Here is a 24,496-nt window from a genome sequence, read left to right as displayed (position 1 = left end):
ATATCCACCCAGTGTATGCAGAACTGAAAGTGGTTAAGTACTAGATAACAATCAAGCCCCTGAAGCTGCAGCGAGGCCTTCCTAAAGAAGAGAATGTATTTAACACATGCCTCAAGAGCACTGGGAATTAGGAGTGCAGTAGCATCTAAAGCCTCTGGAGCAGGAAGCAAAGTCTTAATGTCACAACAGCTTCAGATTAAAAAATGCAAGTCATTCTAATTTAAAGTTGATGAGAAAGCATTCTCAGTAAATAAATCTTAAAACTCCTCCCCATTGGAAGGGAAAAAACAAATCGTTTAATTAAAAGGATACAGGTGGACCCATTGCAACAATGAAATGTCCAATTCATTATGTCTAAAACGAACTTTACAACTTTGGTGGGGGGGGGGAGGATAGGAAAGAATGGGAAGGGGAAACAAAGAAGGAGGCTACAATGCTTGATAAGAAATGTACTCATTATCTTGCCCATGTAATTGTAACCCCTCTATACAGTATTTTCACAATAAAAAAAAAAAAACTCCTCCCCATAGAAGATTACACAACTATATAATCTTTTGGAACTCATGTTTGTATGCTTTTACTCATTCTACCATAAACCAGTCTTAAAACTGTTATTATTTAAAATAAAACGTATCAAGCCTTTTCCATGATTTTTCCCTTTATTCTCAAAGCCACAAATTGTGGTTTATCTTAATACTTTAAAGTTGAAACATAACTCCTTTATTCTTTTCATTACAAATGTTTTTTAAGTACATACTATGTGGCTTAAAGTCTAGATTCTGTGATTCTAACTTAGATATTAAATAAACAGGTCTTTGTCCCCTTATAGCTTATGTTCCAATGGTAGAAGATGCACTTCAAATAATAACTTTTTCTTCATGTGAAATCTATTTGTGATTGTGAATTTACCCAAAGAGCAAATAATAGTAACAAGAAAGATAAATTATCAAAGGTAAAATAAAAAAACTCTAAAGGTCTTTAAAAGGATCATTAGAAAGTTTCATGGCATTATAAGATAATAATTTGATTGGCAACATTATACCAGCACTGACAAGTTCTCATTACATTAGGAACACAACATCATCTTGTCTTATTTTTACTTAATTCAGTTTATGTGATCATGATTGTCACTAACAGACTAAACCAGAACCATCTGAAATGATCTTAATATTATGCCTATTAGAATAGTGCAAGCTTTTAAATTGTTTCAGTTACACTTGTAATGAAGCAGGTATTAAATTAATGTGCCAAGGAAAGGACTTTTGGAAATTGTTTCATAACCAGCTTTTGCTGACTTGTTACTTCCCTTTATTTAATTATTTTTTCAGATATTGCCAAAGATAGCATTGACCTTTCCTCTCTAATTTATGTTGTATAATAGTAACCGTGTTACTTAAATAGTAACATTGGAGAAAAAATTGTAAAAGCAATAATAATCCTACCATCCTACATAAACTTTTTTAAACTTTGTGCATATTCAGGTGTGGTTTTTATGTGATTATACTGTAAATAAATATGTCAAACATAATAGCCAAACTCAGGGACAGGATCAGCCAGAGAATCAGAACCACAGGTAACTAAGTAGTCTATGTAATGAACAGGAGGCAAGGAAAAAGACTTGGTAAAATTACCTGAATAAGGCAGAAGACAGGCAATTGCAAAATTTTTCATGTGGTGGGCCTCAATTGTGCTTTATATTCAGTATTGTAGGTCAGAGTCATCAGAAGATAGTAATTGAACAAATAATTATTCTTTCTAAGAAGATGGATATCAAAATCACAGCATCTATTTTTTTTAAGAGAGAAGAGTTTTACTAGTTCCTTGTCTATTTTTATTCCTTGTAAAACTAGAACTAAGACTACAATAGTTGAAAAACAAGTAGTTGATATGATTATATTTTGATAATAAAGCCTTAGAGAAGGTTCTGAATTGTAGATAACAAATAAATAAATTGCCAAAATGCCTTTGAAATATTTGTGCTACTTTATACTCCTACCAGCAATGAGAGTGTTCCAAATAGTCCACATCATAGGAAAATTTGGTATTTTTTTTTAAAAAAACCTTATTTGAGCCTTTATTAAGTTTATTCAGAAATCCTCTTCTGTGATGTATCTATAAAGTCTTTTGCCCATTTTAAAATTGGGTTGTCTTTTCTTTTTTTTCCTCCCTCTTTCCCTCTCCCTCGCGTTCTCACTCAAGACTCTTATAGTTTGCTCCAGAGTGGCTCCATTTCTGGCTTTTTGGTGGTTAACTGGAGTTGTCTTTTTCTTACTGATTTTTGTATCACGTATTTTCTGAACACAGGTTTATGTAGGTTTTATTGCTATGTACTGTGAGTATTTCTCCCTAGTCTATATTTTGCTTTTTTTTTTTTGGTTGGTCATGGGGCTTGAACTCTGGGCTTGAGCGCTGACCCTCAGCTCTTCAGCTCAAGTGCTCTACCACTTGAACTACAGTGGCATTTCCAGTTTTCTTGTGGTTTATTGGAGATAACACAGATTTTCCTGCTTGGGCTGGCTTTGAACCATGATCCTCAGATCTCAGTCTCCTGAATAACCAGGATTACATGCGTGAGCCACCAGTGCCCGGCAGTTTTTGTTTTTAAATGGAGCCTTTAGATGAAAGTTTGTTAGCAGTTTTTAAGACACTTCAAGCACTGGTGTAACTAATATACTATCCAGCTATTACTAACTATATGGATTTCCTTCTGCTGCTGTACCAAAGTACCAGAAATTCTGTGGCTTAAAATAACACAGACTTATTATCCTGAAGTTTTGAAGGTTTGAATTGACGTAGGTCTCACTAAGCTAAAAATGCATCAGCATTCAGTTTGTTTTTTCCAGCTCATGGTTTCCTTCCTTTAAATTTTAAGCTGGTAACTGCAGCCTTATAACCATTCTTCCACAGTCCCATCTCCCTAGACTCTCACCTCAGTAGGAAAGCTCTTGCTTTTGAGGATTCAGGTGATTAGGCATACCCTGGTAATACAAGAGCTTTCCATCTCAAGGTCTTTAATTTAATCACATTTGCAAAATCAAGTTTTCCATTCATAGTAATATATTCATAGGTTCTGGAGTTAAGACATGAACATTTTTGGTGGCCCTCATTCTGTCTGTCAATAATGTAGTTGCCACTGTAGTTCATTAATTACTAAATAGATGTAGTAGCTTATCCGCTACTAATATATTGACATAGTTGTAGGAAGTAGGAAAGGAAACTAATCCAGAATACATAGGGCAAATATAGAATATTCTGGCGTGTGTGTGTGTGTGTGTGTATGTGTGTGTGTGTGTGTGTGTGTGTGTGTGCAAGTACGTGTTACCATAATGCTGCTACATACTACTAGGCCAGTGGTATTAGAAAAGGAATTGTTCAATTCTTTTGATGGTAAATGGGAAACAATTGAAAAGGTCTTTTAAAATTATTTTTATTTGTTTGTTTATTTGGCGGTACTGAGGTTTGAATTCAGGGCTTCATGCTTGCTAAGCTGGTGCTCTACCACTTGAGGCATATCTTCCTGTTTGGGGCTGCTGAATTTCAAATAGGGTCTCTTGAACTTTCCTGATCAGGGTGGTCCCAAATCTCCATCCTTTCTCTCTCAGCCTCTTGAGTACAGATCTAGGATATAGACAGGTATGAACCACCTTTGCCTTGTTTAGAAAGGCTTTAAAAAATAGTCTAAATGATTTCAGTTTAGAGATAGTCTAAATTTCATAGGGCAACATTCTAAAACTCATGATTTTAATTAGTGCATTCTATGCTTCTCTGATATGGTATTGCAGTTTATTCCTATTGTGAATGCTGACTTCACTTGGCAAGCTGTAGTCATGAAAGTCCTGGAAATTATGCAAGCATTGTTTTAACTGCACTAAAAGGCTAGCTCAGTACCTACATTCTAAAATAATCACATACTAAGCTGTTATGCTTTTGATTCTATGGAAATATGGCCTTCCTTCTGTCATTTACTCTAGCTCCCTGGTTAGGCCTCATGGTTAAACAACAATATGATTTAAAAAGGAACTTACAGTACTTCTTTCACTTTCAAGTTACTGCCATGGAAAATAAGTTAGCTGCTTCCAAAATGTAAAGAGTGCTACCTACATACATACTTTTTTTTTTCAAAGTTTGAGATAGGGATTAGAAAATACAATTGGTTGATACTTCCAGCACAGAGGTACATGTGAGATAATGCTGATAGTGACTATTATGAGCATTAGTCTTCTTATTTTACAGCAGAGATATCAGAATCTCAAGGAAAATTAAACAACTTTATAAAATAGACACATAGTGAGTGATAAATCTAGTCTGTCTAGGTCTGACTCCAAAACCCTTGTATACTCTTTCCAGTGTGATCACATCTGAGCATATCTGTTGTAGCCTTTAAAAACCTTTGGCTGGTAGTCTGCCAAAATACATAACTCAAGAGGTTTCAACTGAGTGAAATTCTTTAATATGCTCGGAAGACTGTAATAAAGTGGTGTGAATAATGTCATGATTCCAATTCTATTATTTTGATTGTATCAGTCATCATCTTAAACATAATTCACTGGGGGAACTTGTTTGTATTACTTGTGTTTTAGAATGCCATGGATAATATGTATAACTATAAATGTTAGGTGGATTTGAACATTTCAAACAAGCATTTAAATGTAACTTCAAGCTAAACATCATGACAGAATGGTGCCTTAAAAAGTTACATTGGTATTAACAAAATGTCTACCTCCATTTGATTGAGTCAGTTTGCATTCAAGAAATAAAAGAAAAAGTTTTGATTATCTCAGGAATTTTTGATAACATAAATGGCCAATCAATATTGTTTTCACAGTTTGTCATTTGTGCCTGACTCTTGTTCAACTCTTGAATTTCTTGTTCGTAATGATTTGGATTTTTTTTTTTTAGAAACGCTGCCTCTTTTGATAAATTGCAGTGTATCAGTGGTGACTGCTTTACTAAATTTCACTTGTGTTCTCCAGCCATGCCTACTTTGTGCTGTAATAATTTTCTCTTAGCATAAGATAATCCTATTTGAAAATCTTCATTCCTTGGCAAATTGGTCCGAATCTGGAGTTTGTCCATTATCTTCCACAACTCTTCCACATTTACCCTACATTTCAAATACATCAAACTGTTTGCTGATTTTAGTACATCTCTCCTTTTAACTTTTTTTTGGGGGGGGGGTGTCCAATCGTGGGCCTGAACTCTGGGCTGTCCCTCAGCTCTTCAGCTCAAGGCTAGCATTCTACCACTTGAGCCACAGAGCCACTTCCGGCTTTTTTTCCCCCTGCTTATGAGGCGCTGAGGAATCGAACCCAGGGCCTCATGCATGCAAGGCAAGCGCTCTACCACTGAGCCAACTTCCCAGCCCTTCCTTTTAACTTCTTTGTCTGGAATATGCAGCATGTCTGTCATTCAGGAGTGTGTGTGTATGTGTGGTGTGTGTGTGTGTGTGTGGTGTGTGTGTGTGTGTGTGTGTGTGTGTGTGTGTGTGTGTGTGTGTGTGTGTGTGTGTGTGTGTGTGTGTGTGTGTGTTTTGAAAGCCTTCCCTTAAACCCACCTCAATCTCTTGGTTCTTTTTTCTGTGCTTTCACTACATACAGTGTGCCAGTGTGTATCTCTATTACTATAATCAACATATTGTATGTAATTATCTGTGTACTTTCTGGTTTTCCTCCAGGACTCCTTAGTAGTCAAAGGGGGAAGGAGGCAAAATGTGAAGTTGGGCAAGAAGAAAGGTCACATAGGGTCTTTAAGCCAGAGCAAAGTGTTTATTCCATGAGCAGTGGAGAGACACAGGAGTGTTGTAAATAGGAGAATGGCATGTACTCTCTCTTTCAATACATATGTGTGTGTGTGTGTGTGTGTGTGTTTTAAAGAAACATGTTTTTGCTACATTGTGCGAACTGTTCTGGAACTCGTAAACTCAAGTAGCCTTCAGTGTCAGTTGCCTGAATAGCTAGGGCTAGAGATGTTTTACAGCACCTGCCTTTGTTTACATTTTTAAAAGATAATATGGCTATGGCTGCTTTGTGGAAAATGGATTGGTAGTCAGTAAGTACAAGTGTGGAATAGAAACTGTTGCAGTGGTCCACATGAGAGATGATGGTAGCTTCACTAGGATGATACTTGTAGGGACTAGTGAGAAGTAGATGGGCTTAGGAGATACTTTTATATTGTGAGATAATTTTTAAATTCACTCACCCATAAAGCATGTGTTAAAATGAAAGAAAGACCAATTTTCAAAGATGACTGTCCAGTTTCTTGTCCAGGGTTCTTGTATGGATAGGGGTTCCATTAACTGAGATGGAGAAAGCTTAGGTCTAGAAGGAAGATCTGGCATTCTGTTTTGATTCTGTCTAGTTTGAAATGCCTATGAGACATTAGTCAAGTAGTGATTTGCATATAAGAGGTTGGGGTTTAGATATCATTGTCTTATTGAAGCTGGTATTTAAGGACATTGGCATAGGTGCAACCACTAAGGAGAGAATGTAGAGCACCCAAAGCTTGATGACACAAGTGCCATCACTCAGAGGGAGGCTCCGAAATGTACATGTCTTAATTGGCCCATATTTAAAGTTTAGACCTTTTAAACTAGTTGCCTACTTTTGAAAACAGAAAAAGTATACATTAAATCAAAATATCTACATTGTCTTAAATAAATAAAAGATTACGGGGCTGGGAAGGTGGCTCAGTGGTAGAGCACTTGCCTTGCATGCATGAGGCCCTGGGTTTGATTCCTCAGCACCACATAAGCAGAAAAAAAAAGCCAGAAGTGGTGCTGTGGCTCAAGTGGTAGAGCGCTAGCCTTGAGCTGAAGAGCTGAGGGACAGCACCCAGGTCCAGAGTTCAGGCCTCATGACTGGACCCAAAAAATTTTTTTTCAATAAAAAAATTAAAAATAAATACATAAATAAATAAAAGATTACAAGTTGAGGCCGTAGCTCAAATGATATAGAGAGATTACTTGCCAATTACTTTCCCCCAGTTCTGGGGGAAAACAAAAACAAAAACAAAAAAAAACCCCACAACATAGCTTGGTTGTGTGCTGGTGACTCATAATCCTAGCTCTAAAGGCCAAGATGTGAAGCCAGCCCAGGCAGCAAAGTCTGCAGACTCTTATTTCTAATTAAGCACCAAAAAGCCAGAAGTGAAGCTGTGGCTCCAGTGGTACAACATTAGCCTTCAGCAAAAAAGCCCAGGGACAGTGCCCAGATCCTGAGTTCAAGCTTCAGTACTGTTCACTCACATGTGCGTGCATGTGTGTGTGCAAAGACACACACACAATCAATCTGTAAGCGTGTATTTCTTCATAGAAACAGCCGCCTGAGCTATTCTCTTTAGTATAGTCTTTCTAATTGGACACAATCTTCACTGCTCTTTTTTTTTGGGGGGGGGGGGTCCGGTCGTGGGCCTGAACTCAGGGCTTGGGCGCTGTCCCTCAGATCTTCAGCTCAAGGCTAGTGCTCTACCACACTGCTCTTTTTTTTTTTAGCCTGTTTGATCCAAATGAATCTCTGGGGTTTGAATATACATCCCTAGACTTCCAGACTTAAACATAAAGAATACAAGGTGAGAACAAAGGAACCTATAAAAAAAGAACCTACAAAGATAAGAGAACCAGAAGACTAGATTATTAGAGAAAACTAGAGAAGAAAGTATATCAGTATGAAATGCTAGTAAGAAATTGGATAAGATGAAGAGAGAAAATGTTTGCTCAAAGAACTAATTAGGTTTGAGTAATAAAGAGTGAAGGTGACAAAGTAGAAAGAGTTCTCAGACAATTTAGGAGGATGAAGAAACAAAGGTAAATAGGGCAGGAGGTTGATTTTTTGAGGAACTAGAGAATATGTGAAAAGTCATTAGAGAAGTAGAGATTGATGCTATAAGAGAGAAAAGGATGTAATAAAGCAAAGATCTCAGGAGAGTATATAGTATCCCACAGGGATAGCACAGGGCCTGATTGGCCATTGCTACCTGAAGCCTCCTACCTCAGAAGGTCAGCAAGAAAGCACTGGCACTGCGGTGGGGCAAATTCAGGTTACTAATAGAAACAGGAGTCACAAGTGTTCTCACCAAACCAGAGAATTGTTGTAGACTAAATAGACAAATTATAACTCTTTTAGACTAAATGTAAACTGCTTTGTAGTGAATCTCTAGTGATATTTCTTTTTCTTTTTTTTTTTTTTTTTTTTTTTTTTTGGCGGTCGTGCGGCTTGAACTCTGGGCTTGGGCACTGTCCCTCAGTTCTTCAACTCAAGGCGAGTGCTTTACTGCTTGAACCACAGTGCCACTTCCAGTTTTCTAGTGGTTTATTGGAGATAAGAGTCTCACGGGTGTTCCTGCCCAGGCTGGCTTTGAACCATGATCCTCAGATCTCAGCCTCCTGAGTAGCTAGGATTACAGGTTTGAGCCACCGGCGCCTGGCTTTTAGTGACATTTCTAACAAGGAGCACCTATAAGTCATAAATTTACTCTCACACTGAAACATATTTTTAAAACATTATTTTACATATCACAGGTGAAAAACTGAGACTTAGACATGAGAAGTAGATTTAGAGTCCATTGAACAGAATTGGGACTTGAACTCAAGACCTCTTGAGGTCCTGTCTTTACACTCTTCTTGACACCTGATATAAAATTTAAGTAAGACACTTTGATCTTAAATAGGAACATCAGTTGATATTTTTGGTTAAGGTGTTTTTTGTTTTGTTTTGTTTTGTTTCATTTTGTGTGATTGCTGGGGGGCTTGATCTCAGAGCCTCAGTGCTGTCCCAGGCTTCTTTTGCTCAAGGCTAGTGTTCTGCCACTTGAGCCACTGCTCCATTTCTTTCCTTTTTTTTAGGGTAGTTTATTGGAGATCAAAGTTTTACAGACTTCTTGCCCAGGCTGGCTTCAAACCATGATCCTCAGATGGATTTCAGCCTTCTGTGAGCCTCCAGCACCCAGCTTTTGGTCAGATTTTAAAGAACATTAAAATAGAAAATTTGCTGAAACTAATTTCTTAAACTGCTATTATGGTTCAGAATCTATGTAGAAAAATATAAACCAAGTTCTAGGGCTGACTTGGAGATAGTTTTATTCTATCTCTCCCTCTATCCTCTTCTTTCCCCACTCCTCCTCATACTGGGGTTTTAACTTGCCCTTACACTTGGTAAACAGACACAACCACTTGAGCCTCCCTCCTCCCCTCCTAATTTTGGATCATTGCCTTGACTAATTTTGGATCATCTCTAACCTGTTGGAAGTTTATACATTGAAGGAAGAGTTTTTAAACTACCTATAGCATTTCCAGAAAATTTTATGTGCAGCTTTAAACTAGAATCTACTTTTAATATTTAAGAGTTTCTTATGCTTGTCTTCAAACAACCCTCCTGCCTCAGCTTCCCAAATAGTTGGCCATCACATCCAGCTAACTAAACATTTTAAATTTATTTATTTTATTTTGTTGTCAGTCATGGGGCTTGAACTCTGGACATGGGTGCTGTCCCTGTGTTTTTCAGCTCAAGGTGAGCAGTTTACTGCTTGAGCCACAGTGCCACTTCCGGTTTTCTAGTGGTTTATTGGAGATAAGAATCTCATGGACTTTTATGCCCAGGCTGGCATTGAACCACGATCCTCAGATCTCAGCCTCTTGAGTAGCTAGGACTACAGGCATGAGACACCGATGCCTGGCTTAAATTTATTTTTTAACGGATACAGAAAACATAAAAATTGTGCACAGTAATGGGGTAATGCGATGTTATGATACATGTATACATTACATGTTTTAGTCAGGGAAACTATCATTTGTTTAAGGTAGACAATTTCAAAATCCTTCCCTACTACCCTTTGAAATTTATAATGCATTATTACTACTTATTTTTCACCACAAAATTCATGAAAATTGTAGATTTCCATAATTTTCCAGACATGCTGGCATTGGTGGAATTTTTTCATTGATCTTTTGCTTTCAGGACTTGGTTTTCACTGATAGAAATGTTTTGTATTCCCTCCCTCACTCCCTCCATTAAGGCATGTCATAGTTTTCCTTTGGATCTGGGTATGGTCAGCCTGATAAAACATTTTAAGAGGCTCACAGTGAGTCAGTATTTATACTCTGGCTTATTCTGTTTCCAATATTTTAATGTGTCTGAAGAGTGCCTGGATTAATCACTGATTAAAGAAGAAATGACCAAAGTGTTTCCTGAACTCTGCTTTGATTGCTGTAAGATGTGGAGAAGTGGCTGGGTTTCCTCATCTGGTTCACATTAAGCATCCTGGTCATTTCTCCCTGCTTCCTTTGCAAACTTGCTCCTTGTTCCTTTTTATGACTGCTTTCTTAGATGATAGACACAAAACCAGTTTTGTACTTGACTAGTTCTCTTCCTTCTCCTCTCTGGACTCCCATTTGCCAAACCCTACATTTTCTTCATCTCTAGAATTTGCCTCTATTTGTGTTGTCTTTATTAAGACCTTGTTTTTTACTCACTTGGACTTCTTCATGGAATGGACACCATGAAGTCTTATTCTCAACTGAAAGTTCTGTTCTTTTGAACACTCTCCTTCAGCACAACCTTATAAAAATTTTGAAATTTTTCTTTGTTGCTTCCAGGAACAGTTGCAATGCAGAGAAAAGCTAGATTGACTTCGTTTCTTGTCTTCTTTCTACTATCTATGTAACCACAGATAATTCTAAGCACTGCTTTCTTCCTATACAAAATGAGAATAATAATGAATTCTATTAAGGCTTACGTGAATTTTAAAAAGTTATTTAATCTTATTAGATGAAAGATTAAAAAAAACTTAACAGTGATCTTTGGCTTTCAATGTATAGAAGAATCATTGACAGATCCTTAGTGTAGGTACCCAACACCCACTGAATCATAAATTTTAAGATTGGTCAAGTATTTATACAGCTGTGCAAGCACAAACAATACACCAAAAGCTAGTAATTGTTAACCTACCAAATATTGTTTCTTGAACTCTGTGTGTGGTAGACTTAATAGAAGAGGGAGTAGAGGAGAATTTTGATTTGGGAATAATAATTAATATGAATCTGGGATACACTGAAACTTTAAGGTGTAAAAGGATATGATGTATTCATCTTAATCATAAATGGCATAGAAATAGCTGTACATAAATATATGTAAAAGTGAACAAAGTGTTAAAAATGTGATTAGAGTATATATAGGAGCTCTCTGTGGAAATCTTTCAATATTTATGTGCTTGAAATTATTTCTAAAGAAAAAAGCTGAAAGGAATAAAGAGCAGAAAAATAAAATTGATGTAGTGGTTACATAGGATTTCATTAAGCAAAGACATGGGTTAGCAGCAAGAAGGACTGGACAACAAAGCATAATTCCTGGTAGAAAGAATGGGTAAGTGTGAGATGTAAGATCAGAAACAGAGGCTATTGAATGTTGCTGGATCACAGGTTGCAATGGAAGAAATGAGTGGAGCCAGATTACAGAGTTCTTTGCCTGCCTCACTAGGTGTTTATTCTGTCATTTAACTAAGTAAGATGTGCACAGCCCTGGGAGTAAGAAAAATCATCTGTTGGAACATGGGAAGAAAGCTCTTCAACTTCAACAACAACTCCTCCTCCTCCTCCTCTTCCTCCTCCTCCTCCTCCTCCTCCTCCTCCTCCTCCCCCCCTCCCCCCTCTCCCTCCCCCTCCCCCTCCCCCTCCCCCTCCCCCTCCCCCTCCTTTGTCATTTGTGAGGCTTGAACTCTGGGCACAGTCCCTGAGCTCTTCAGCTCAAGGCTAGGGCTCTACCACTTGAGCCATAATACCACTTCTGGTTTCTAGTGATTTATTGGAGGTAAGAGACTCATGGACTTTCTTAACTGGGCTGGCTTTGAACTATGGTCCTCAGATCTCAGCATTTTGAGTAGCTAGAATTACAGGTGTGAGCCACCAGTGCCCAGCTTCAACTTTATATATATATATATATATATAGTTTATTTTACCTCATTAAAAATCACTGTTTTATATTTTTTAAAAATATAAATGGTTGCCGGGCGCTGGTGGCTCACGCCTGTAATCCTAGCTACTCAGGAGGCTGAGATCTGAGGATCGCGGTTCAAAGCCAGCCCGGGCAGGAGAGACCGTGAGACTCCTATCTCCAATAAACCACCAGAAAACCGGAAGTGGGGCTGTGGCTCAAGTGGTAGAGTGCTCGCCTTGAGCTGAAGAGCTGAGGGACAGCACCCAAGCCCAGAGTTCAAGCCCCACAAATGACAAAAAAAAAAATAAATAAATAAAAAATATAAATGGAGCTAAATGTATATGTATGTATACATACATATACATAAAATGCAGTATTATTCAGCTATAAAGAATGAAGTGACATTTTTAAGAAAAGTGAGTGAACCGGAAATTATGTTAAGAGAAATAAGTCAGACTGGAAAAGGCAAATGTCACACGTGGAATGTAGACCTTTAAAACAAAAAAGAATGACATGAATGGAAAATGTGGGGTGCTCTTTAGGTTGGGAAACAGGAGGAAGGGAAGAATGAAAGGTATGAATAGAATAATGAAACCCATTAAAATTGTGTAACCATAGAAGAAAGAGTAATTAGAGAGTGAATTGGGTCAAAGTACATCTAATACATGTTTGGAAATATCACAAAGAAACTCCTTTGTATAGTTAATACATGCTAATAAAGATAAATATATGGGCAAGGTATTGTGGCCCACACCTGTAATCCCAGCAATGGGAAGACATGTATGAAGAACTCATATTCTGGCAACATGGCAAGTTTAAGGCCAGCCTGAGCTAGATAACAAGACCCTGTCTCAAAAAACAAACATATATATTAACTATTAGCATACACAGCCAGCACCATAGTATTTATACAGTTTGTAAATATACTTACATGAGACTGCTTTAAAATACCCTTATTATTAAAGTTGAAAAACTATTCCTTTGTCCTGCCTTGTAATCATAGTGATTTTTACTACTCCCCTTCCCTCCAGCATTGGGGTTTTAACTCAGGTGTAGCGCTCCATCACTGAGCCACTCTCTAGCCATTTTTTTTCTGGTCATTGTTAAGTTTGGTCTCACATCCTTACTAACCTGTAGTTGTTGACTAACAGACACATGCCCCTGCATCCAGCTGGAATCTTACAGACTTTGTCTTGGCTGTCTTGGGACCTTGATCATCCCAATCTCAACCTTCCAAGTAGCTTAGAATAACAGGCATGCTCCACTGTACCCAGCTATGGTTTGAGGAAGGGATGAACTTTTCTGTCCAGGCTGGCCTCAGACCATTATCCTCCCCATCTCAGCCAACTAAGTAGCTAGGAAAGTGGTATTTTTTAAAAATGCCAAATTGATAATGTCTCTGTGTGTGTGTAGTTTTCAACAACTTTATTTGCAGAATAGGCAAATCTATTAGAACAGATAGTAGACTACTACTAATAATATACTACTACTACTACTACTATTACTACTAGACTAATAATCACCTACGGCTGGAGGAGTTAACAGAAAAATGAGGAGTGCATGACAATGGAAATAGTATATAAATGTATACTAATAAAGGTAGCTAGCAAACTAGCAAAAATGAGTGGTTTGTTTTAAAAGAACAAAATGTAAAATATTGTATGAAGAAAGATATTGTTCCATTATATCTCTCTGCATTTGAAATCTACCACAAATGTCAGTTGCAGCAGAATATTTTTTAAAGAAATAAAATCTGGGCTGGGAAGGTGGCTCAGTGTTAGAGCGCTTGCCTTGCATGCATGAGGCCCTGGGTTTGATTCCTCAGCACCACATAAGCAAAAAGAAAAAAGCCGGAAGTGGCGCTGTGGCTCAAGTGGTAGAGTGCTAGCCTTGAGCTGAAGAGCTGAGGGACAGCGCCCAGGCCCAGAGTTCAGGCCCCACAACCGGACCCCCCCCCCAAAAAAAGAAATAAAATCTAGGAGTAAATCTAGTGCTACTCTGCCTTGAAAACTAACATCGCTACCATAATAGATTTTCCATCAGAATGCTGTTTTATGTCTTACCCAACTTGGATTATTAAAAGCAAATGGATTATAGTGGTCTCTGAACCATCAGATTTTTGTGTTATGTCTTTTGTATATGTGTGTGTTAGTACCAGGTCTTTTGAGACTTTGTACTTTAACTCACCTTTTTTGCTTTAAAAAAAAAATCCCTGTCATTCTACCACTTGTACCTCACCTCTCTATTCTAGTATTTTTGCTGGTTGATTGGAGCTCTCCATTGGACTTTTCTATCCAGGCTGGCCTGGAATTGTGACCTTAAGGTCTCAGGCTGAGACCTCTCTACCCTGAGTAACTAGAATTACAGTCATAAACCACTGGCGCCTGACTTAATGCTATAAAATTTATAATAACAAGAAAATATTTTGAAAATGTTTGGGTAAAAGCAGTCCTTGAGTGAAGCTTGATGAACTGGCTGTTCTAGCTTTAGAACAAATAATCATCTCACTTCACTTTCACTTTTTATAGTGATTTTTAAAGCAAAAATAACAAGTTTGAAATTTTTCTGAAGTGGCCTCATATAAATCTAATATAAATTATTTACCTTTTTGGGGGGGCCAGTCCTGGGGCTTGAACTCAGGGCCTTGGCACTGTCCCTGAGATGCTTTTGTTCAAGTTTAGCACTCTATCACTTGAGCCATAGTGCCATTTCTGGCTTTTTCAGTTTATGAGATACTGAGGAATTGAACCCAGGGCTTCATGCATGCTAGGCAAGCACTCTACCACTAAGCTACATTCCCAGCCCCCTTACCATGATTATAATGCTAGAACCTCCACTCATTCTTGCTTTCCTTCACAAGGGTGCCTCTGTGCTCCCATGCTACTGTATCTTCATTTTCTGGTTTCTTCTGTGTTTTTGCCTTTCTCCTCCAGTAGACTATATGCTTCATTAAGACCAGTGGTTGAATCTTTCGTTTTTTTTTTTTGTCGGTCGTGGGACTTGAACTCTGGGCCTGGGCGCTATCCCTCAGCTCTTCAGCTCAAGGTGAGCGCTCTACCACTTGAGCTACAGCGCCACTTCCTGGTTGAATCTTTCTACTTCATCATCTGTAACTGAACTTGGTAAATGCTGAACTAAACCTACGCAGAAAAGAAATCCTATTACTAGATATCATTAAATTGTTTTTTTTTTTTTTTTTGTCGGTCATGGGGCTTGAACTCTGGGCCTGGGCGCTGTCCCTCAGCTCTTCAGCTCAAGGCGAGCGCTCTACCACTTGAACTACAGCGCCACTTCCGGTTTTCTGGTGGTTTATTGAAGATAGGAGTCTCACGGTCTTTCCTGCCCCACTCACGGTCTTTCCTGCCCCTGCTGGCTTTGAACCGCGATCCTCAGATCTCAGCCTCCTGAGTAGCTAGGATTACAGGCGTGAGCCACCAGCGCCCGGCTTCATTAAGTTTTTAAAAAGTGAAACAGACTTATTGAAAATGTATCCTAATGTTTAATTTTGTTAAAACCATCTTATTCAATAGTAAATTTTTATTAGTTACTTACTAAGTTTGTTCTAAGCATTGAAAATGGTTGTTGTAGAAACAGTAGCTCTCCTTTTATAGTCATTTCTGATAACTAAATGTAGTAGCATTAACAGGCATGGGAACACCACTGGCCTCTCTTCGTAAGCATACCACTTAGCTGTTTGGATCACTAGTGTCAGGGAGTGCTAAAGTATAGCCAACCAGCTATACACATGAAAGCTTATCCAGAGTATCGGCAGAACTTAAGAAAACTTACAATGTGGGCTGGGGATGTGCTTAAGTAGTAGACACCAGCCTAGCAAGTGCAAGGTGCTGAGTTCAAGCTCCAGTCCTGCCCAAAAAGAAAATGAAAACTTATAATGTGCTTGTTTCCTTCTATACTAAAGTCTGAATTACAGAACTTACCTATCATCAGCTGTATCATTTATTTTAATTTTTATTTTTTTTATTGTGAAAATACTGTACAGAGGGGTTACAATTACATGGGCAAGATAATGAGTACATTTCTTATCAAGCATTGTAGCCTCCTCCTTTGTTTCCCCTTCCCATCCCCTCCCATCCTCCCCCCACCCAATCTCAGCTGTACCATTCTACAGGATTTTATAAACTTTGTTTCCCTAAAACTTAGTGCTTTCACATACCTTATTGTCTTCTAAAATCACTCTTTCATCTCTAAAGAATTTATTTATTTTTTGGGGGGGAGGGGGGTCTGGTCATGGGCCTGAACTCTAGGCCTGGGCGCTGTCCCTCAGCTCTTCAGCTCAAGGCTAGCACTCTACCACTTGAGCCACAGCGCCACTTCTGGCTTTTTTTTTTTTTTCTGCTTATGTGGTGCTGAGGAGTCGAACCCAGGGCCTCAAGCATGCAAGGCAAGTGCTCTACCACTGAGCCACCTTCCCAGCCCAAGAATTTATTTTTAAAATTTTATTGTCAAGGTGATGTGCAGAGGGGCTCTAAAGAAATAATGCTAATTGTTTTTTATTTGTTTGCTTTAATTTCAGTGGTAGGAATGGGATCCTGGTGCTTCCACATGACTCTGAAATATGAAATGCAGGTTAGTAATCACACTATTCTTATTAATATTGTCATATTATTTGAGAAATGAAAACATAACTCAAGGGTGGTTAAAGTGATGGGAGTGGGATTTGTAATCTCTGGAAGCAAGCAGATAAATTATCATCCATAAAAGAGTGAAAGTAGTATAGCTTTTTAACAGCTCTGTTTAGTCATACACAATTAAAGAGTGGAGTCACACAAAAACATCTTAAAAAGACATAAACAGTTCACCAAAACAGTATCTCAATGCATGGATCTTTCATGTCTTTGTGACGTCTATTTCAGTAGTTCATTCATTCTAACTGGTAAAGATTTAGAAGTATTCAAGAATGGCTCTAGAGAAGCCATATGCCCAGTCTTCAATCTTTGGACCTCTTAGTTGACCATCACTAATTTCTAGAATAGTACTTTCTAGCAGAAATAAAATCTGAGCTTTGTGTATAATTTAAGGTTTTCTTGGAGCCCTGTTGAAGAAACATAATTATCTATTAATATTACATTTTATTTAACATAGTATAACTAAAGAATTACTTCAACATATAATCAATAAAAATTTATTACCAAAGTGTTTTATAACCTGTTATATGGAGTGTGTTTGACAATCACAGTATATTTCAATTTGGAGTGGGCTTTTTTTCCAGTGTCAGCTAGCTACATTGCAATGGCTAATGGCTACTATGATTAGATAATGATATTATTTAGGATCTGCATACACAATGATCTGAATTATTTGTTTATTTTTTGGTCAGTTGTGGGGCCTGAACTCTGGGCCTGGGCGCTGTCCTTCAGCTCTTCAGCTCAAGGCTAACGCTCTACCACTTGAGTCACAGCACCACTTCCAGCTTTTTCTGCTTATGTAGTGTTGAGGAATCGAATTCAGGGCCTCATACATGCAAGACAAGCACTCTACCACTTAGCCGCCTTCCCAGCCCTGAATTATTTATTTTAAAGCTATCCTTTAAATATATTCTTAGAGTTGATTCTAATACTCAACACATTTTAAGGTGTTAGGAATGTTGTGCTTGACTTGGAGAAGACCCAAATGGATGAAAAACTAAACACAGAGCCCAGAGCTGGTGGCTTTCACCTATAATCCTAGCTACTCAAGAGTCTGAGATTTAAACATCATGGTTTGCAGCCATCCTGGGCAGACAGATCCTGAAGACTCTTACCTTAAATTAACCAGCAAAAAGCTGGGAGTGGAGGCCTGGATCAAGTAATAGAGTACTATCCCTGAATGGAAAGCTAAGCAAGAGTATGAATCCCTGAATTTAAGCCCTAGTATCATCACAAACACAGAACAGAATGTACTTACTCTCACTTTATTTGCTCTTAAAAAACAGATTTATAAGAAATAATAGAAATAGATCAGTGGTACTCACTAAAACACTATGTTAAAAATGAAGTAGGCAAGGGAAGGGGTGGCATGGTCCAAAAAGAAATGTACTCATTACCTGATATTTATAACTGTATCCCTGCTGTATATCACCTTTATAATAATTTTTCAAGTAATGGACATATTTTATGGAAATATGAACAATATGGAGCTAGGAAGAATCTGTAAAGGTTTAAAACATCAGACAGAGTCTGAAGAGATAGGGGCTTGGAATGTGGCTTAGTGTTAGAGTGTTTGCCTAATAAGCATTGAAGCCTGGATTCAATTCCTTTGTATCACATAAACAAAAAAATAAAATTAATTTTTAAAAAAGGAATCTGAAAGGGTAACTTTTTTACATAGTGAAAGAATGAAATGACATACTAGATTTGACTCCTAAGCCAAGTAAGGAGTCATTGCAATGTCTGGTATATGTGACAATAGCTATAAGTTAAAACTTGAAGTTTTAGAAGTGCACCCAGAGATATTTAAAATACTTAACTGTATAGAAAGGGTCCCAGCTATCAGAGTGCCCATACTAGTGAGCTGGATATGTGACACCATTCAGTATGAACAATAGAAGAAACTGAACCACGTCATACTGTATTTCCAGTTAGCCATAATGACAAGTTCCACAAGGATGTGCTAGAGGTTGGTGGTTTAGCAAATCATGTCTATTTCTAAGGTAGATCATTAACAGAATCAGAAAACTTTACATCATAACACTAGAATGTCTTAACCTTACTGAAAGACTAGGATTAGGTACTAAAATGTTCAATCCTGTCTTAAACATCTGTGAAAAAGATGCCACTTTTAGTGTCTATCCACTAGTTCAGCTCAGCAGTGAGTCAACTGGCTTCTGCAAGAAGTTTGGCCGTGTGGTTATTGAGACAGAATTATGATAAAAGAGCTTGCAGATGTTCATGTGCTTCAGAAAAACCTAAAGTTCCTTGTGATCAGAATATAGACACTCAAAAGACTGATAAATGACCAAATTACCAATGAACTTTCTTGAACTTGTTTTGACCAAAGAGAGGCCCACTGATTTCTCTCCCTTTGTTTTTGTTTTTCTTCCTTTTCCTTCCTCTAAAAGTTTTAATACTTTCAAGGACTTAAAAAATAATCATGTTTAAGCTCTCTTCTTTTTGTAAAGTGTTTGGATTGAAGAAAGAAGTTAGATTTGTTTAGTTTCACAAGTGAACTCCCAAAATTTAGGGAGCCAGATGATTTCAACTGATTTTCAAACTATTTTCAGCTGATTTTATTTTGTCCTGCTTTCATACTGTAGGGCAAAGCCTACAAATATTGCTTATTTTGAAAGTATAAAACAGCAGTATCTAGTTTTATAATTAATAATCAGGTTTTGGTGTTTGTGACAGTTTGAGTTTTTAAAGACTTATTTGTGGGATGCTAATCTCTAGACACTGTCTTCACTCTTCCTTTAGTACATCTAAGCACTGTCTCAGTTGAACCATTATTATTAGCCTTGTAGGAAATACTGTTTATTTATGTTTTTAAAGTGATGTTTATTTTTCTCTCTCTTGCTGATGGGTGAGACAGTTTAGGTATGTTTTATTTTGTTCCGTTTTACTTTGATCTAAGTATTTGAGTTAAATGTTCTTTTTTCTGAGTGGGCTGGCCTACTAATGTAGGTTTGTTTTTCCTACTGTTGACTGCTATTAAATGCATTTACATCTAGAATGTTGGCTGGTGAGATTAATTTTTCAATATTCCAGCTACAGATATGCCCTTAACTAGCCTAAAGAATTTTGTTGTAATTTAATTATTCTTGCCTGTCTTTTAATTAAGCCCTATGATAGTCTAGCTTTAAAAATGAAGTTGAGTCCCTTCCTCATGGTATAACCCCTGTTTTCACTGTATTTGATGTTGGTATAATTTGTGGAGGGGAAGGGAAAAAAACCAATTGTTTAAATAGGGATACAGGTGGACTCCTTGCAACAATGAGATGTACAAGGTGTTATGTCGAAAAACTAACTTTACAACTTTGGTGTGGGGGGGGCGGGGAAGAGGAGGAATGGGAAGGCAGGGATGGTAAGGGGAAACAAAGAAGAAGGCAACAATGCTTGATAAGAAATGTATTCATTACCTTGCTCATGTAATTGTAACCCCTCTGTAAGGTATTTTCACAATTTAAAAAAATGAAGTTGATGTCCTTTAGGTCAGTAGTCCTAAAGAAACAGGAAACAGGGAAGTGGCGCTGAGGCTCAAAGTGGTAGTCTTGAGCAGAAAAACTCAGGGATAACACCTAGGCTCTGAGTTCAAGTCCAGTGACTGACAAAAAAGAAAGAATACAAAACAAAAACATGAAATGGATGGTTTTTTCCCTTGGATATATTTTTAAATACCTAAAAGGAGCTTGATAAGATTTGAGATTTGTAGCACAATAAATGTACTTAATATCACTAATGTGAGCTGTTAAAAGTATTATCACTGAGTGTTTGATTATATAGGAAAAACAGTGTTTTTGAGGAATGACATAGCTATGTCATTGCTTATCTTTTGGCAAAAATTCAAGAACAATCTGTGTCTACAATATTGAGTTTAAGATTTGAAAAAACAAGAATTGTTAAATTGCTTCTATTCTTGTAAATGTAGAAGTATGAAGTGTTAATAATGCAGATATCACCATTTCTCCTCTACTGACAGGTCTGGTTTATGTCAGCTTATTTTCTAGCAGGTAGGGAATGACTTTGACAGGTTGATGGTTTTTCAAGATAACAGAAATACTCATGTCTTCCACCCACTAGACCACCTCTAATATTTAAATGTTAGTGATATTCTAAGAAATGTTCGTATTAGACTTGAGTGTTATGTCACTTCATTTTAAAAGGAAGTTTGGTTCAAGACATGTATTATCTTGTTTTGTTTTTGTGCTGGTCCTGGGGCTTGGACTCAGGCGCTTTTTTGTTTTTGTGCTGGTCCTGGGGCTTGAACTCAGGCACTGGATGCTATCCCTGAATTTTGTTTTGTTTTGTTTTATTCAAACTAGTGCACAATGTATCACTTGAACTTTAGCTCTACTTCAAGCTTTTTGGTTAATTGGAAATAAGAGTCTGTGAAGACTTTCTTGCCTGAACTTGTTTCAAACTGCAATCTTCGGATCTCATCCTCCTGAGTAGGATTACAGATATGAGCCACTAGTGCCACTATCCTAGAGACTACTGAAAATATTCCAGCTATCTAGCTCTAATCCTGTTTACCCTAGACTGCCTTGCCTTGCCCCTGAAAATCACTTTCCCTTGTGCCTCGTAACCTCTGACAATACTGGTGCTTTCCTGTGTAGACTTCTGTAGTATAGCACTATGTATAACCCTGCTTGGGAACTGTAACCATCTTTTCAGTAGCAATTGTCTTTTCATCTATTGGCCTCTCACCTGTATAATAACAAAACCCACATTTAAAATTATACTCCACCACCAACATGCTTAAACTTTTTCAATGGCTTTACCACTCTTCCCACCCTCTTTTTTTTGATAATACTGGGATTTTGTCAGGTAGGTGCTCTACCACTTGAGCCATACCTCCAGAGGCTCTTTTGTTATTTTCATTACTTTTTCATTAGGGTCCCAGATTTATGACCAAGTCAACTTGGATTGTGATCCTCCTGTTTATGTTTCCCACATAGCAAGGATATTAGGCATGAGTCCCTGCACCTGTGCTTACCTTTTATTGGTTGAGATAGGGTCTTAAGAACTTTTTGCTCAGGCATTAAACTTTAGTTCTCCTGATCTCCATTACTGAGTAGTTAGGAATATAAGCATGAGCCACTGTACCAAGCCACCATTCTTTTGAGATAAAATTTAAAATGCCTTTTTTGCCTAAAACATTTGCATACTCTGTTTGCTTCTTATCTTCCCTCTTGTTTTATATTCCTTCTTTCCCTCAGTAATTAAACTTCAAAGACACTGGGCTCTTTTTCAGTTATTCAGCCTCTCTTCCTGTCATAAGGTATTTCCATAAGCTGTTCCTTCTTTAAAGCTTCTCACGTTCCCTCCAGTTTCTTTTTAAATTCCATGTAAATATTTCTCAGGTCTCATTTTCATGTCATTCTGTTAATAAAATTTTTCTCAGATCTTTCTTTGCTAGTCCTGGGGCTTGAACTCAGGGCCTGGGCACTGACCATGAGCTGCTTCTGCTCAAGGCTAGTGCTCTACCACTTGAGCCACAATACCACTTCTGGAATTTTCTGAGCTTATTGGAGATAAGAGTCTCACAGATTTTTCCTTCCCAGGATGCTTCCAACTTGATCCTCAGATCTCAGTTTCTTGAGTAGGTAGGATTACAGGTGTGAGCCACTGGAGCCCAGCATTAAGACCATTTTTAATGATCACAGTACCTTATACTTATCCTTCATAGCATTTTTCATAATTATAATTAAGTACTCAATTGTATAATTAACTGTTTAGGATATCTTTCTTCTATGCAAGATTGTAAGTCACCATGAGAACCAGAACTGTTCTTATAGCAAAAGAAGGGGTGACATTGTCCAAAAAGAAATCTCATTATCTGGCTTATGTAACTGTAACCCCTCTATCACCTTTATAACAGCAATAAAAAAATATGTGTTTTTGTCTCTGTCACATAGCATGGTTTTAGGTGTGCCTCATACCTGCTTAATAATTTAGTCTAGGAATAAAAGAATTCAGTTCCTTTCATGGGCTCAATGGATAATCTATGAGATAACTGAAAAAGTGGATCTTTTTATGTCCTACCTTCTCAATGTGTTGCTAGAAGGTCTGCAGAAATGGGCTATGGAGCTTAGCACCAGTAACTTATGCCTAAACTTTTTCAATAGCTTTAACATACTTCATCCCCTCCCTCTTTTCTGGTAGTACTGAGATTTTGAACTCAGACTCTTAACTCAGAATCCTAACTTACTAAGGCGGCTAAGATCTGAGGATCAGAGTTTGAAGCTAGCCTGGGCAGTAAAGCCCTTAAGACTCTTTCCACCAATTAACTTAAAAAAAAAAAAAAAAAAAAAGGAACTGAAGGTGTGTCTCACTTGGTAGCCATGAGCAAAAAAAGCTCAGGGAGGATGTGGGAATGTGGCTTAGTGGTTGAATGCTTGCCTAGAATGCATGAAGCCCTGGGTTTGATTCCTCAGTACTACATAAACAGAAAAAGCCTGAAGTGGTGCTGGGGCTTAAGTGATAGAGCACAGACAGGCTCAGGGACAGCACTCAGGCCAGCCCTGAGTTCAAGCCCCAGTACCAGTACACTCTTGCGCACACATGCACGCACGCTCATGCATATACAGACACACACATACACACTCACAAATCTATAATACTTCTCTTAGTGTCTAGCCTTCAGTTTAGTACATAAAGGCTATAGTTACTATTATTATTGGGCTGATAATAAATACTTTAGAGAAATAGGTTACTTGGGTTAATAAAATTGTTTCTGTGGTCATTAATATTTTTTTAAATTATGTTAGTGAATGTTTTATCTATTTAAGGTATATAGGAAGGAAGGAAATGCAAAAGAATACTGGTAGTAGGCACTATTCTTTCCTAGAAGTATAATATAGTTTGTGATAGCAAATGATATGAGCAGTGTGATTACAAAGTCTCCCTGTGGGAATAGTGAGTCAGGTCTGCTACTTAGGCTATACATTAGAACAGATAGATAACCTTTTATTTAAAAACAACACATTATACATACATACTCAGTAAGTTAGTTGATAATAAATATATAAAAGAAATGATAGGCCATGCAAGGAGGTATTATGTTTCAAGACAGCCCTGGCAAAAAGTTAGCAAAACCTCATTCAACAAACAAGCTAGGTATGCTGGCTCATGCCTCCAATCTCACTATTTGGGAGATGTAGGTAAGAGTACAGAATAGGGTCATGAGACCCTATCTAAAAATTAACTAAAGCTGAGAAGGGCTTGAGGGTGTCATTGAAATGGTAGAATACCCACTGAGCAAGCAGGAGGTGTTTAGTGCAAACCTGAGTAACTACTGCCAAAAAACTGGTAAAAAGAACTTTAGTGAGTCTATAAAACTAATAAAAGAAATTAAATGATAATGGACCATTTTTGTTTTCTTTTTTGAGCTGATAACTGAATGCAATGCCTACTGAACATATACTGTACCACCCCAAGAGATGACAGTCTTAGTCATTCTAGTGTTTTAGTATGCTAATATGTTATTTTGATTTATATCATTGGAACATTATCATATTGAAACTTGGTGTTATTCTTTATTTCATATATAGCTGTTGGATGAACTCCCAATGATTTACAGCTGCTGTATATTCGTGTACTGCATGTAAGTGCTTAAATCTCAGCTTTAGTTATTTCATATATTTTTAATTCATATTTGTCTCATAGCTAATTAATGTAATTAAACCAGTTATATCACCAGGATACATATAGTGTAGAAAATTACAAATTGAAATCAATTAATAGTTTAGTTCCCGGGAAGTTAAAATAATGTGTATTTAAATTTGTAATCTCCAAACCCTAAAGCCAGCTTAGTTAGAATCTTAATTTGGCTTAAATTGTGTAATCTGTTTTTCCTTGAGTAAAGAATGTGTTATTATGTCATCAGGTTTTGAAGTAGTTTCCCTATTACGTAGACAA

General features: G+C 37.5%; 1 protein-coding gene across 1 annotated transcript in view; it reads left to right on the top strand.

Moving 5' to 3' along the window:
• Acer3 (alkaline ceramidase 3) overlaps positions 1–24,496 on the top strand; it is a 109,445-nt gene that overhangs the window by 49,609 nt on the left and 35,340 nt on the right. The window contains exons 3-4 of the mRNA XM_070034955.1: positions 16,459–16,511; positions 24,130–24,182. Of these exons, the coding sequence (XP_069891056.1) occupies positions 16,459–16,511; positions 24,130–24,182 (106 nt within the window). The remainder of the gene's footprint in view (positions 1–16,458; positions 16,512–24,129; positions 24,183–24,496) is intronic.

Source organism: Dipodomys merriami, unplaced genomic scaffold (assembly GCF_024711535.1).
Source record: "Dipodomys merriami isolate MVZ:Mamm:240054 unplaced genomic scaffold, mDipMer1.0.p SCAF_25, whole genome shotgun sequence".
NCBI classification, from domain to species: Eukaryota; Metazoa; Chordata; class Mammalia; order Rodentia; family Heteromyidae; genus Dipodomys; species Dipodomys merriami.
Note: the sequence above shows the minus strand (reverse complement) of the source record. Positions and strands in the feature narration are given on the sequence as shown.